General features: G+C 38.1%; 2 protein-coding genes across 4 annotated transcripts in view; one reads left to right on the top strand and one right to left on the bottom strand.

Moving 5' to 3' along the window:
- Positions 1-271: 271 nt before the first annotated feature.
- Positions 272-9,502, top strand: LOC306878437 (DNA-directed RNA polymerase III subunit RPC3). 2 transcript variants are annotated; one of them, XM_079430792.1, is made up of 15 exons: positions 279-405; positions 1,462-1,608; positions 1,741-2,005; positions 4,912-5,115; positions 5,355-5,437; positions 5,531-5,632; positions 5,839-5,931; positions 6,120-6,200; positions 7,528-7,579; positions 8,119-8,179; positions 8,263-8,413; positions 8,512-8,613; positions 8,699-8,748; positions 8,830-8,979; positions 9,082-9,502. In XM_079430792.1, exons 2-15 carry the CDS (start codon positions 1,462-1,464, stop codon positions 9,161-9,163), a joined length of 1,623 nt encoding a protein of 540 aa, XP_079286918.1. In that variant the 5' UTR covers positions 279-405; the 3' UTR covers positions 9,164-9,502. The 2 variants fall into 2 exon arrangements, with proteins under 2 accessions (XP_079286917.1, XP_079286918.1); XM_079430791.1 differs by having other exon boundaries at positions 272-405; positions 8,699-8,979.
- The window catches only part of LOC306878436 (integrin alpha-10-like), a 43,870-nt gene continuing 39,881 nt past the window's right edge, over positions 9,298-13,286 (bottom strand). For both annotated transcript variants that reach the window (XM_079430789.1, XM_079430790.1), the window contains 10 exons: positions 13,155-13,247; positions 12,971-13,047; positions 12,678-12,767; positions 12,489-12,573; positions 12,287-12,400; positions 12,082-12,189; positions 11,274-11,387; positions 11,083-11,178; positions 10,257-10,370; positions 9,298-10,126 (listed from right to left, as the gene is read on the bottom strand). In XM_079430789.1, coding sequence (XP_079286915.1) covers positions 10,070-10,126; positions 10,257-10,370; positions 11,083-11,178; positions 11,274-11,387; positions 12,082-12,189; positions 12,287-12,400; positions 12,489-12,573; positions 12,678-12,767; positions 12,971-13,047; positions 13,155-13,247 — 948 coding nt within the window. In that variant the 3' untranslated portion in view covers positions 9,298-10,069. The remainder of the gene's footprint in view (positions 10,127-10,256; positions 10,371-11,082; positions 11,179-11,273; positions 11,388-12,081; positions 12,190-12,286; positions 12,401-12,488; positions 12,574-12,677; positions 12,768-12,970; positions 13,048-13,154; positions 13,248-13,286) is intronic.

The raw sequence follows: 13,286 nt of genomic DNA, 5'->3' as shown, positions 1-13,286 counted from the left end.
GGAGTGATTAATTTACAATAATAGTATATTATTAAATCAAATATGAAATGAAAATGAAATTTGTCGCTCAAAAGTGTCCCTGTCTCAATTTATATCCTTTTTTAACGAAATCAATAATTTGATGTAAACACTGATGTACGTTATTATGTTTATGTTTCATTCATCTAATTGATTTACTTTAAAAACATTGTTCATGTAGTCGAGTGATTCACATTCGGCTCTTCTGAATCATTAAATGAATCAGTTCATTGCAACGATTCGTTCCCTAATCAGGCATCACACTGGAACTCCACATGACTACGGAAATTCGTCAGTGCTGATCATTACACACCGCTTGAACAACACATGTGATATTAAAAAGAGAGATTAAAACTCTAAACACGTACAGCTAGATACTGGACAGAGGTAGGTTCATTTTTGTTCATGTGTATGATTGTGTGTTTTTGTGCATTGTTAGGCTAAATGAGATGTTTGATTTGTAGAAAGGCTAGACAGCAGCTAATGCTGCTTTCATGTGTTAGTTTGTGTAATGAGTGTCACTTAGAACCTAAACATTAAATTATTATTACTGTACATTTTGAACAGGATGCTCTTTTAGTGTTTTTAAATGCTGCTTTTAGGTACAGTTTACAACACTGTGCTGTGACAGCATATTAAAAAGTGTTAGAATGTTCATGTATTTGTGGTGATGGTTACAGATACAACAGAAAATGTGTTGTTGTTACTAGATATTAGAAGAAGTTGTATATATCACAACAAGAGTTTTTGTTTATCTGTGATGCTTATGTAATAAGTGGTATTTTTGAGAATAGATCAGCACTGACCCCCATGCCTCAAGAAATATTGTTTTCCCATTAATTTTCTCCCTGTTTTTATTTTAATTTTACTTTTAATAAAGTCTACATTAAATAATTCAAAGATTTAAACCAATAAATTTTCAGGATAAAAATAAATAAATAAATAAAAACAATTTGCTTCACAAATGATACGATAAATGAAATGACTGTGCAATACAGATTTTGGACTCACAGACATTGATCTTATTTATTAAAACTATATTTTATTAAAGTTTATTTAATAAAATTGATTAAATATTATATTTTAACTAATTTATTGTAAAATATTAAATTACATACCAGTAGTTTGAGATTGAAGAGACACATCGATTATCTTATTCACAATGCTTAATGATAGTTTTTGTTTCTTTAGTAACAGTGACTTTTCTGATTAGTGAATCTTTCTTCAGGAATATGGGTAGTGTAGCTATTCAATTTGAACTCATCAATTAAAGATGAGCTAAAATTAATGAAATTGGGCTTCAGAGCTTATGGTATGTCTTGGAAGCTTCATATTATAAGCTCCATTGTTAAATCCAGCAAAATTTGGCTTCAGTGATTTATAAAACCATGTTATTTCATGAAGTGTTTGTTAAGTGAATGGTTGTTCTTCTCTTTCCTGCAGATGACAGCACAGGAGGTGCGTCTGTGTGGGCTGCTGCTGCAGGAGCACTTTGGAGATGTGGTGGAGAAAGTGGGCACTCGTCTGATCCGCAGTGGAGTTCTTACCTTGCGAGCACTTGCCCATGAAACCAAACTTCCTCTTGACCTGGTAATGTCATGTACTTAAGCTTTCTCTGTTATCACATCCTTCTCTTTCTCTTCTCTTTCCATTCTTTCTGTCCTCCTTTTGCCGAGCCAGTAAATTCATCATATTCTCTTTAACACACTCTTCTCTTGCTAGGTCAAGAAGTCTCTGTGTGTGCTGATGCAGCATGGGATGTGTTCGTTCAGTGCTGGGCGTCGTGGTCCAGCGGGACCTGTGGAATATCGAATCATCTGTGAGCACATCCTACACATGCTCCGTTATCCACGCTACATCTACACCGCCAAGAGTCTTTATGGAGACACAGGCGAGCTCATTGTTGAGGAGATACTGCAGAGAGGGCAGATGACTATGAGCAGCACAGTCAAGACTGTAGCAGACCGGCTGACCCACAGTATGCCAGGTGAGGAACTATAAGAATGCAAGAAGACTGAAGGGCTAATTCATAAACGAAACAGGATTTTTTTTTTGTAAGGATTTGGGCTTGCAGTATTTATGATTGATTGCTCCAAACAAACTTTAAATGAGCTCAGCTCCTTTAAATCAAACTTAACTGAGATCATCTTGGTATGGGTATGGTTTACTTATAACATGCGTTATCAGCGTTCACCTTATTTTCAGAATCGCAAAATGGCAAAAAATAAATCTTAAAAAAAAAGAAAAAGAATCGCATAATGGCAAATATTTTGCAAGCTGTTTTACCATACAAAGGGAATGTTGGTATACAGACGAGGAAATGAGTTGCATGTATATTTGTTAAACTTATGAAAAATTCCTAAACTTTAAAGACAAAGGTCTTTATACTACCTTAAAAAGTTTTGTGAAAGTTAAATAATTTACATAGATACTATTCTATGCATTTTAGTTATGTATGTATTAGTTTTTTTTGTATGTACCACAATCATCCAGGTGGATGCTGCATACTAGTGGTGGTTGAGGAGATTAAAGCGCTTAGAGAGCCTAGAAAAGCGCTATATATATGTAATGAATTATTAATTATAATCATTCTCAAGTTTTGAACTTTTATTTTGATAGGAAAATATATATTATTTTTTATAAACATTTATCCTGCATCCAAGCCCGATATATCATCCGAAATATGCAATTTTAAAAAAAATATTTTTATTTATAATTAAAAAAAAAAAATGTATCTTAAAATAAAAAACTTATTTAAAAAAAAAATCTTACATTTTTATTAAAATAAATACAAATTCTATATCTATCTATCTATCTATCTATCTATCTATCTATCTATCTATCTATCTATCTATCTATCTATCTATCTATCTATCTGTCTGTCTGTCTGTCTGTCTATGTACAGTATGTCACAGAAGTGAGTACACATCTCACATTTTTGTAAATATTTTATTATATCTTTTCATGTGACAACACTGAAGAAATGACACTTTGCTACAATGTAAAGTAGTGAGTGTACAGCTTGTATAACAGTGTAAATTTGCTGTCCCCTCAAAATTACTCAACACACAGCCATTAATGTGAGTACACCACTAAGTGAAAATGTCCAAATTGGGCCCAATTAGTCATTTTCTCTCCCGGGTGTCATGTGACTCGTTAGTGTTACAAGGTCTCAAGTGTGAATGGGGAGCAGGTGTGTTAAATTTGGTGTTATCGCACTCACTCTCTCATACTGGTCACTGGAAGTTCAACATGGCACCTCATAGCTCAGCTTTCAACACTATAGTCCCCATCAAACTGGCATCTAAACTCACAGACCTCGGCCTAAACTCCTCACTCTGTGACTGGATTCAAGACTTCCTCACCGGCAGACCTCAAGTGGTGAAAGTTGGCCAGTTCACCTCAAACTCCATCACTCTGAACATAGGAGCCCCACAGGGCTGTGTCCTGAGTCCCCTGCTCTACTCTCTCTACACGCATGACTGCGTGTCCTCTCACAGCTCCACATCTATTGTCAAATTCGCTGATGATACTGTGGTTCTGGGCCTCATCTCCAACAACGATGAGACCGCATACTTGGACGAGGTAGAGAGACTCACATCATGGTGCCAGGACAACTGTCTCTCTCTGAATGTGAGCAAAACTAAAGAGCTGATCATGGACTTCAGGAAGAGACAGCAGCAGCCCTACACACCTCTTATGATCAGTGGGACCCCTGTGGAGAGGGTGAGTAGCTTCAAGTACCTCGGTGTAAACATCTCCGAGAACCTGACTTGGACTACACACATCCAAACTCAGGTAAAGAAAGCCAGGCAAAGACTGTACCATCTGCGACAGCTGAGGAAATTCAGGGTCTCACCAGCAATCCTGAAAACTTTCTATTCAGGGACCATAGAAAGTGTATTGACTCAGTGCATCTCAGTGTGGTATGGAAACAGCTCCAATCAGGACTGCAAAGCACTACAGAGAGTTGTGCGCTTAGCTGAGCGCATCTCAGGGTCTGCTCTCCCCTCTCTGCAGGACATCTACCTCAAACGCTGCAAAAATAGAGCTGTCAAAATAATCAAGGACTCAAATCACCCTGGTAACCAGCTATTCACTTTGCTTCCTTCTGGTAAGCGCTTCCGTAGCCTGATGGCAAAAACTGAGAGACTTAGGAGGAGCTTCTTCCCCCAGGCCATCAGGCTCCTAAACTCTAACTCTGTGTCATAACATCACTTGACTCCATGTAAATATCACCATATCAATAAGCTATTCATAATTTTTCTCTACCTCATATTGCTGCTATTATATACCCTGTACAACTTTTTTGCACATTATTTTGCACATTCCTCTTAGTACTATTTAAGTCAACAACATACTGACCTGCACATTTATATTTATATTTTTTATCTATCTTTTTATTTTATTCTTTTTATTTTATTTTATTTTTTTCTACTTTTCTTCTCTTAATATTTGTATACTTTATAATTGCACTGTCCTTGGAGCGGACCTGACCTACATTTCACTGCTGGTTATACTCTGTATAATTGTGTATGTGACGAATAAAACTCTTGAATCTTGAAATGGCAAAGAACTCTCTGAGGATCTGAAAAAAAGAATTGCTCCTCTACATAAATATTGGCTGGGTTACACACAAATAGCACATGAAAAGCAGGCTAAGTCTGTTTTTAAAATCATTGTAAATGGAAACAAAACAAAGTTCTTAATTCACTTTTTGGATTTGTCCAATTGTGTGTTTGTGTGTTGTTGTTGTTGTTTTTTTAAAGAGGACCAGACAAATGTGTTACAAAAAGAAAGAGCACTAACATTACATCTGAAATATGTTCCATCCACTTTCTTATGTCTTGACTTTTATTTGAAATGTGCCTATTGCAACTCTTTTTGCACCAGAGGGCCAGAGTATGGACTACAGTGAGGTTGTCTCTGCGTTTTCCCGGTTGGTGGAGACTCATTTCGTGCAGCGTTGTCCTCCTATGACCTCAGCAGGATCATCAAGCTCAGGAGCAGTCAACACTCCCCTTCCAGCTGTAAAACAGCCCACTGAACCAGAGGATCACCCAGAATGCTACAAACTACCCTATATAAATCTCACCGGTCAGTTACTTCAGTCAAAACACTCATCACTTACTATTAAACTCTTTAGTGGTCCACTCACATGAGGTATATACAGTACCAATGAAAATTTAGCTTGTGCAATAAAGCCTCAATTATTTTAGTGTTCATTGGAAAATACAACAGGTAAAAGTTTTGAATATAGATCTTACTGTTCACCATATAAATAGGCTATATTTTCATATGAATAGAACTGAGGTGGTTGAATTGTGTTCATTCAGGTCAAGGAAAACGCAGACGCTCAAGTGAGGATGGTGAAGCTGACCAGCGTGCGGCAAAGAAAGCCAAAACAGAAAATAGTGAGGTATTACCATTGAGATGATGACTTCACCCATCCACCTGTTCATTTGCTGAGTTTTTCCTGTATTTTACACGTGTTTTGACCCTTTCTCTTCAGTGTGGTGATGAAGGGATCTATTGGCAGGTGAATTTTCAACGCTTTCACCTGCACTTCAGGGATCAGGCCATTATTAGTGCTGTTTCCTGTAAACTTGATCAGGTGACAATAACCACCACTCTGTATATCAAATAATCTAAGATGTGCTGTGATATATAATTAGGTTGTGGACTGAATATTCTTTCACGGCTGTATCTGAGACAGAATGTTCTGGATTCTCACATTTAGACTTTCTCCTCCAGGGAAATAATAAGTCGGTAGAATGTAGGTCTTTATCGGCTAAATTTCTCTCTGTTTCTCCCCTGTAGACTAGCAGTGAGATTGTTAGAACCATGTTGCGGATGAGTGAAGTTACAACGCCGGCTCACGCTGCTTTCACACAAGCCCTTTCAGCCAATGAGGTAATGGACGGACATGCATATTTTTGTTTGATAAGACCCTTACTGAAAAACATTTAAAGAGACCGGTCTAATTAGTTCATTGGAGTTTGAAATGACAAAGGCAGTGTGAACAGTCAGTCCTACAGATCAGTTTAGAAAACCAAACCAGATTGGTGTAGTTTGATCAAAGCCTTATTGTTTTCCATCAGATTTTCCGAGCTCTTCCATCCAGTTACAACATCGCCAGACCAATTTTAGACCAATACCTCACTCTCCTGGTGGATGATCCGGTAAAGCAATGCATACACAGATACACACTACTATACACTCACCTAAAGGATTATTAGGAACACCTGTTCAATTTCTCATTAATGCAATTATCTAATCAACCAATCACATGGCAGTTGCTTCAATGCATTTAGGGGTGTGGTCCTGGTCAAGACAATCTCCTGAACTCCAAACTGAATGTCAGAATGGGAAAGAAAGGTGATTTAAGCAATTTTGAGCGTGGCATGGTTGTTGGTGCCAGACGGGCCGGTCTGAGTATTTCACAATCTGCTCAGTTACTGGGATTTTCACACACAACCATTTCTAGGGTTTACAAAGAATGGTGTGAAAAGGGAAAAACATCCAGTATGCGGCAGTCCTGTGGGCGAAAATGCCTTGTTGATGCTAGAGGTCAGAGGAGAATGGGCCGACTGATTCAAGAGCAACTTTGACTGAAATAACCACTCGTTACAACCGAGGTATGCAGCAAAGCATTTGTGAAGCCACAACATGCACAACCTTGAGGCGGATGGGCTACAACAGCAGAAGACCCCACCGGGTACCACTCATCTCCACTACAAATAGGAAAAAGAGGCTACAATTTGCACGAGCTCACCAAAATTGGACGGTTGAAGACTGGAAAAATGTTGCCTGGTCTGATGAGTCTCGAATTTCTGTTGAGACATTCAGATGGTAGAGTCAGAATTTGGCGTAAACAGAATGAGAACATGGATCCATCATGCCTTGTTACCACTGTGCAGGCTGGTGGTGGTGGTGTAATGGTGTGGGGGATGTTTTCTTGGCACACTTTAGGCCCCTTAGTGCCAATTGGGCATCGTTTAAATGCCACGGCCTACCTGAGCATTGTTTCTGACCATGTCCATCCCTTTATGACCACCATGTACCCATCCTCTGATGGCTACTTCCAGCAGGATAATGCACCATGTCACAAAGCTCGAATCATTACAAATTGGTTTCTTGAACATGACAATGAGTTCACTGTACTAAAATGGCCCCCACAGTCACCAGATCTCAACCCAATAGAGCATCTTTGGGATGTGGTGGAACGGGAGCTTCGTGCCCTGGATGTGCATCCCACAAATCTCCATCAACTGCAAGATGCTATCCTATCAATATGGGCCAACATTTCTAAAGAATGCTTTCAGCACCTTGTTGAGTCAATGCCACGTAGAATTAAGGCAGTTCTGAAGGCGAAAGTGGGTCAAACACAGTATTAGTATGGTGTTCCTAATAATCCTTTAGGTGAGTGTATAGTTGCTATTTATACAAGAATTAAATTACTTTAAAATGTTTGAAATGACTTAATTTATTTGTCTTTTGTTCTACTAGATGGAATTTGTGGGGAAGACAGGTGACAGTGGAGGAGGAATGTATGTCGTCAGTATCCCTTTAAAACACCACCTGAAGTAAAAAAGGAAATTTCCATGTCTGACTGCAAACCGTGTTTATTTATTTATTTATCAAAAGTTTGGGGTTAGTAAGATTTTTTTCTGTTTTAAATAAATGCTGTTCTTTTGACTTTTCTATTATTTAAGGAATTCTGAAAAAATTGTATCACAGTTTCCACAAAAATAATAAGCAGCATAACTGTTTTCAAAATTGAATATAAGAAGAAATGTTTCTTGAGCACCAAATCAGCATATTAGAATATTTTTTGAAGAAATATGTGACACTAAAAACTGGAACTGCAAAAAATTTGGCTTGCCATCCCAGGAATAAATATAAAAATAGAAATATTACATATATTAGTAATTCACTGTTATTACTGATTTTGCTGTATTTTTGATTAATTAAATCCAGCATTGTTGAACGTAAGAGAAACGTCAGCAGTTGTGAATTATTTTGCATTATGTATCTAATTTCTCAGCAACATAATCTACAACTAATAATGAATTGGTTGACCCTTGACCCTGGGGTCAGATTTACATCGTGCACTGGCTAACCTGGCCAGAGCTACCCTAGAGTCTGTGGTCCAAGAGAGGTTAGTAGAGTTGTAGCGCTTTAGCTTCCTGAAATCTTTTGGTTTTGTTCTTAGTTTCATGATGTGGGTGTGTTTTATGACAGGTTTGGTTCACGCTCAGCTCGAATCTTTCGTCTGTTACTACGAAAACGGCATCTGGAACAGAAGCAGGTGGAGGATTTTGCCATGGTTCCTGCCAAAGAGGCCAAAGACATGCTGTACACACTCCTGTCTGAGAACCTGGTCCAGCTACAGGTAGCACACTTACAGATTCTGTTCATAGAAATAGATCAGACTTAGTTTTAGTTAACTATGATAACCCTAGATCATGCTTCATAGCACTCTTTGTGCAGGAAATCCCCAAAACGCCAGACTACGCCCCTTCTCGCACCTTTTACCTGTACACGGTTAACCAGCTGCCCACCGCCAGACTACTTCTGCAACACTGTTACAAGGTACACAGCTCATGAACATCCATGGAATCTTTGTTTAATGCTTTTTTATCATTTTTTTACATATTTGTATGCAAACCCCATACAGACTGTTGGGAACCTGATTGAGAGGCGGCTGTATGAAACCAAAGAGAACAAGCAAGTCCCTTCTTTTTTGTCAATGAAAACATTTAATCTAAGTATTAGTCCTCAATTATGTCTGTTAATTGATTTTGACAGGAGACTTTTGGAAAAGTCTCAGCGAATTGAGGCCATCCTGGCATCCCTGCAGGCCACAGGAGCCGAGGGGGCCCAGCTGACGGAGGTGGAGGAGATGATCACAGCTCCAGAGAGACAGCAGCTTGAATCCCTACGACACCACATTAACAAGTACTACACAAACCAGTCACTCTCTACACATGTATCAGTCACATGATTCACGTTTCCGCCAATCATTAATTTGGTCTCTTCTCTTTGTGCTTATGATGGCAGGTTGGATTCCAGTGAAAACCAGGTGGATGAGACCATATTTCTTCTGGAATCTTACATGAACTCTACACAGGCCCCTCGCTGACAGTTTTTATACAACTTTAGACTAGTTCAGAAAATTGATGTTTGTTTGAAAAGAAATAGGTCACTTAAGAAGAGCTGTTTATTTCTTTTGCAAGGAGTGAGTGATTTATATTTAATAGTGTGAGTATTTTGTGTAGCCGTGAACAATTTTATTTTCCACAGGAAAAAATAAAGATGTAATTCTTTTATTTAATGGTTTACATTTTTTTTAATAATTTGTCTGAATGTCAAAAAAGCATATACAATTTACAAACCTATGCATTGAACATGAAGACTGAAACGGACATTGCTATTTCTGTTTAGAAAAAAATTAAATAAACAGACTGCTTGGTATTATACCATATGTTTTCAACTTGAATACTAATTTCATTATTTTCCTTTTCACAAATAGTGCATTTGATTGTTTTCCTGCTCGTTCTTTATATGCAATGCAATTGTAAAGGATCTGGCTCTGTGAAGCCAGAGAGTCTCCCAGATTAACCTTCTTTCTCATCCTTTTGCGACACAATTGGATTCTTGTGCTATTTGATGCAACAACAGAATCCAAATAAAATGTTAGGTGTGAGACTCTGATAACTAAATAACGTACTCAACTGACCTGCAAGACCTGATACACCCGTCGATCGCAAAGTTTTACACATTGTGCATCCCTTTGCATGTTCATGTATTAAATATTTTAGCACTCAGCTCCATGAGAAATATTTCATCAGGTTTAAATCCATTCTGCAGATTTCCCCCCAAAATCAGCAAAGAAAATGACGAATAAGTCTGTGGATTCCACCTGGACCAGATAATAGATTGTTTGTGGTCCTGGAGCAGAAGTGTCATGTCTCAAAGGGGAAGTAATGGCTACAAAAGGCGTATTTCCTGGTTGTAAAGGAAACTCTGTTCAGTCTTCTTTGCAGTGTCAGTTGTCATCGTTCTCATCCTCATCCTTCCTCTGTTTCCTTGTGAAAAACCCCAGCTGTGAAGAAACATCAACACATGGCTTAAGACTGCTGAGTGCTAGTAGTTTTAGTAAATATAAAGTGTTTTGGGTAGTAATGCGCTTCAGATGTAGAGCAGTACACCTGCTTATGTGTTGTGTTCAGTACCTTCCAAAGGATGAATACTAAGAGTGCAAGAAGCAGCAGTCCTCCAATGATGCTGCCAATCAGAATCCAGAGAGAGATTGGAATCGAACGCCCCTTCAGCACTTCTAAAACCATCTAAACATACAGAGACAGAAAGAGATAGTACAAAACACTGGATTTGTAGGAAAGTTTTAAACTCATTAAAAGTTTGATGTCAGCTAATCTTCAACATGTTTGACACTAAACAATAGTTTTTGATTTAACTATTCGATTTATAGGAAAAGTCACTGACATTTTGCGACATTTGGGATTCAGCTTACAGCACTTCTCATTTATTCCTATGGTATCTGTAAACGGCGATTGAGTGTCGCACAACTCTGACTGAAAATCAATGAGGTCAAAGCTATAATGTGATTGGTTATCAGGGCACACATGATCCAAGTTGACCTTTACGCTTTCTCCAACAGTAAAGGTGAGTTCACGCCATATCGTAATTACCGTAATTACGAGATACTAACTTGTTAAAAGCATTCACGTTCTCGTAGAACTCATAATTAAAACTTGTGAACTGGGACATTTCTGAGAGCTACAACTTGTTCTAGCTGACTACCTCAGATTCGTTATGCGATATGTTTAGGCATTGATAATGCAGAAGGAAGAAGAATACAGACCCTCTCATCTCTCAATAGTAAGACAAACTCTGGTTTCTAGTGAGTCTCAAGACCTTGATTGGCTAGTTCAGGTGTGTTAAATTAGGGTTGAAGCTAAATTTTGCAAGACAGTGGCCCTCCAGGAACAGGTTTGGACATCCCTGGTTTATGAGTTTGTGTCCTGTCAGTTTTCTCACCTCCCTCAAGAGGGCAGCATTTCCCATGTTAATCAGATTGGACTCCCGAGCAGACAGCTGGTAAGAGCCCACTATTGTTACTGCTTTAAACTTGGCCTGACAGAAGCACACAGTAGTCAGAGGTTAGAGACTGAAACACAAACACATCCCAGTAAATACATCTGACTTCTGTAGTCATTTGCTTGTGTCACCTGTCTGAAGAAGTTGTCGTGTATCCTCCTGGTGATGCGGATCAAGGCTGTCTGTCCTTTCAATAGCTGTTGGATGTGACACACGACCTCCACACACCATGAGGAGGTGCAGTTCTAAATATGAAAACAAAATTATATTATAGTATAAGATCATTTACAGTACTTTGGGTAAGCGTTTTCAAACTAGTGTTTACATGGAAGTGCTAGGGAGTCTGTGGAAATGTTTGGAGAAAAGCTATTAAAAAATAAATAATGAAACAAAAGTAATATTAAAATAAATATGATTGAATTAAAGAAAAATACACTAAAATAAATGAGCACATGAGTTAATACAAATCTAATTAAAATAAGTAAATAATTTAGTAAATTAATACAAATTAAATGTAAATTAAATATAATATTTCTTTTTCATAAATTGGGTCTTTATACAAAAAACTATATAAATTTTACTATCGGTATCCCTCTATATTTTGTGCATCTTCTGCTGCTTTCATTCTCATGGATATGCAGCCAAAACCCCTATTTCATTCCGGTTTGTTTTTATTTGATTTTCTCCTCCACCCAAATACTTAACAGGAATTTTGTCCTACTTTTCAACAAGACAAAAAGAGGTTGACAGCTCTAGAATTTGATGGCAATTTGACGGCAAAGAATAATGTCTATCCAGAGACAGCAAGTTGTTAATTGCGAGCGTGTTCCAAATTAAATCAACAAATCAAAATTCAATCTAACTTAATCGATTTACTTCAGTTACAGAATGCAGTTGTCAATTTCCCTTCAGTGAACATAACATCTGTATTCTTCTCACCAATAGTTCAGTTTTCTTCATGTCTTCTGGGTGAAGTGGACGCACATCTCTCTGGCTGGACTTTAACTTGGAAAGATCACTAACTATACTGCAGTTCACACCTGAAGACTACAAATAAACAGAAAAAAACACCAACAACTACATGAACACAAAGATGCATATGAATTACAGTAAGACTGTATAAACGCATACAAGTGATACTAACATTATGAGAGAAAGCATCAACCACAGTCGTGAAAACTCTGTCTCCTGAAGCCACGGCGGGCAAATTAACACTCAGCTCCAGATTACTGACGGCGTAACAGCCCAGATTCTGCACCTGATATCAAAAAAACAAACATGTACTCATAAGCTTTCTGATTTTTTAAACATAATCCAATGAGCCTATCAGGTTTACTTTGACCCACCCTGAAATGTGTGTAGAACTCAGGTCCTGTCCCCTCAGACACGGTTCTGGTTGGGTGGACCTCATAGCGGTTTAGGTTGGAGTCACTGTAGTGAATTGAACCAAAATAAGTCTACCACATATGCATAATGTACACTGAACATGCATGCATTTTAAGGTTGTAAAAGGGAAAGTGACGTTGGGAACTAACCTTGTGATGAAGAGATCTGGTTCATACTGTACAATACTCTGTAACTGTACACTGTTGTCCGAAAGTGTGCCTTCACTCTCCACACTGTCACTGTGGCAACACACACATTTAATATACATTTTAACATAACACATGCTTATTTACTTGTTGTGTTAGGTTAAAATGACTTTAAATACACCTTCCAAAAATGTAATTATTTAAAATAAATGGCCATGACATCCTTGGGTAGTACCATTTGCTAATGGTTTAAGTTATGTGTGTGAGTGTGTGTGTGTGTGTGTGTGTGTGTGTACCTTGAAGCAACAAGCTTCATCTGGACCTTACTGATGAGAGACGTACAACTGAACTCAAATTCCAACATGAAGTTCACCTGAGAAAAATGAGGCAGTTGGGAGAATCGTTGGTCAATGAATCAAAACGGCTCAGTGACTGTTTCAGTGAATCATGATGACAAACCTTCATCTTTCAGAGGCTTACCTTCGACTGAGAGCGGAACACTGGGTAACTGACATTACAGGAGTGACTGTTTGAGCTTAGAGCCGTGCATTCAATCTTAAATTGAGCGTCTTCCTATAGACAAACAGAGAGAAACAAAGAGACATAAATGAG

The sequence above is a fragment of the Barbus barbus genome, assembly GCF_936440315.1.
Source record: "Barbus barbus genome assembly, chromosome: 12".
NCBI lineage: Eukaryota > Metazoa > Chordata > Actinopteri > Cypriniformes > Cyprinidae > Barbus > Barbus barbus.
This window is presented reverse-complemented; position numbering and strand designations above follow the sequence as displayed.

Coding starts and splice junctions, on each gene's coding strand:
- LOC306878437 (XM_079430791.1), top strand. CDS start 1,462: ATGACAGCACAGGAGGTGCGTCTGTGTGGGCTGCTGCTGCAGGAGCAC. Junction 5,633..5,838: donor TTTCCTGTAAACTTGATCAG/GTGACAATAACC, acceptor TCTCCCCTGTAG/ACTAGCAGTGAGATTGTTAG. Junction 5,932..6,119: donor AAGCCCTTTCAGCCAATGAG/GTAATGGACGGA, acceptor GTTTTCCATCAG/ATTTTCCGAGCTCTTCCATC.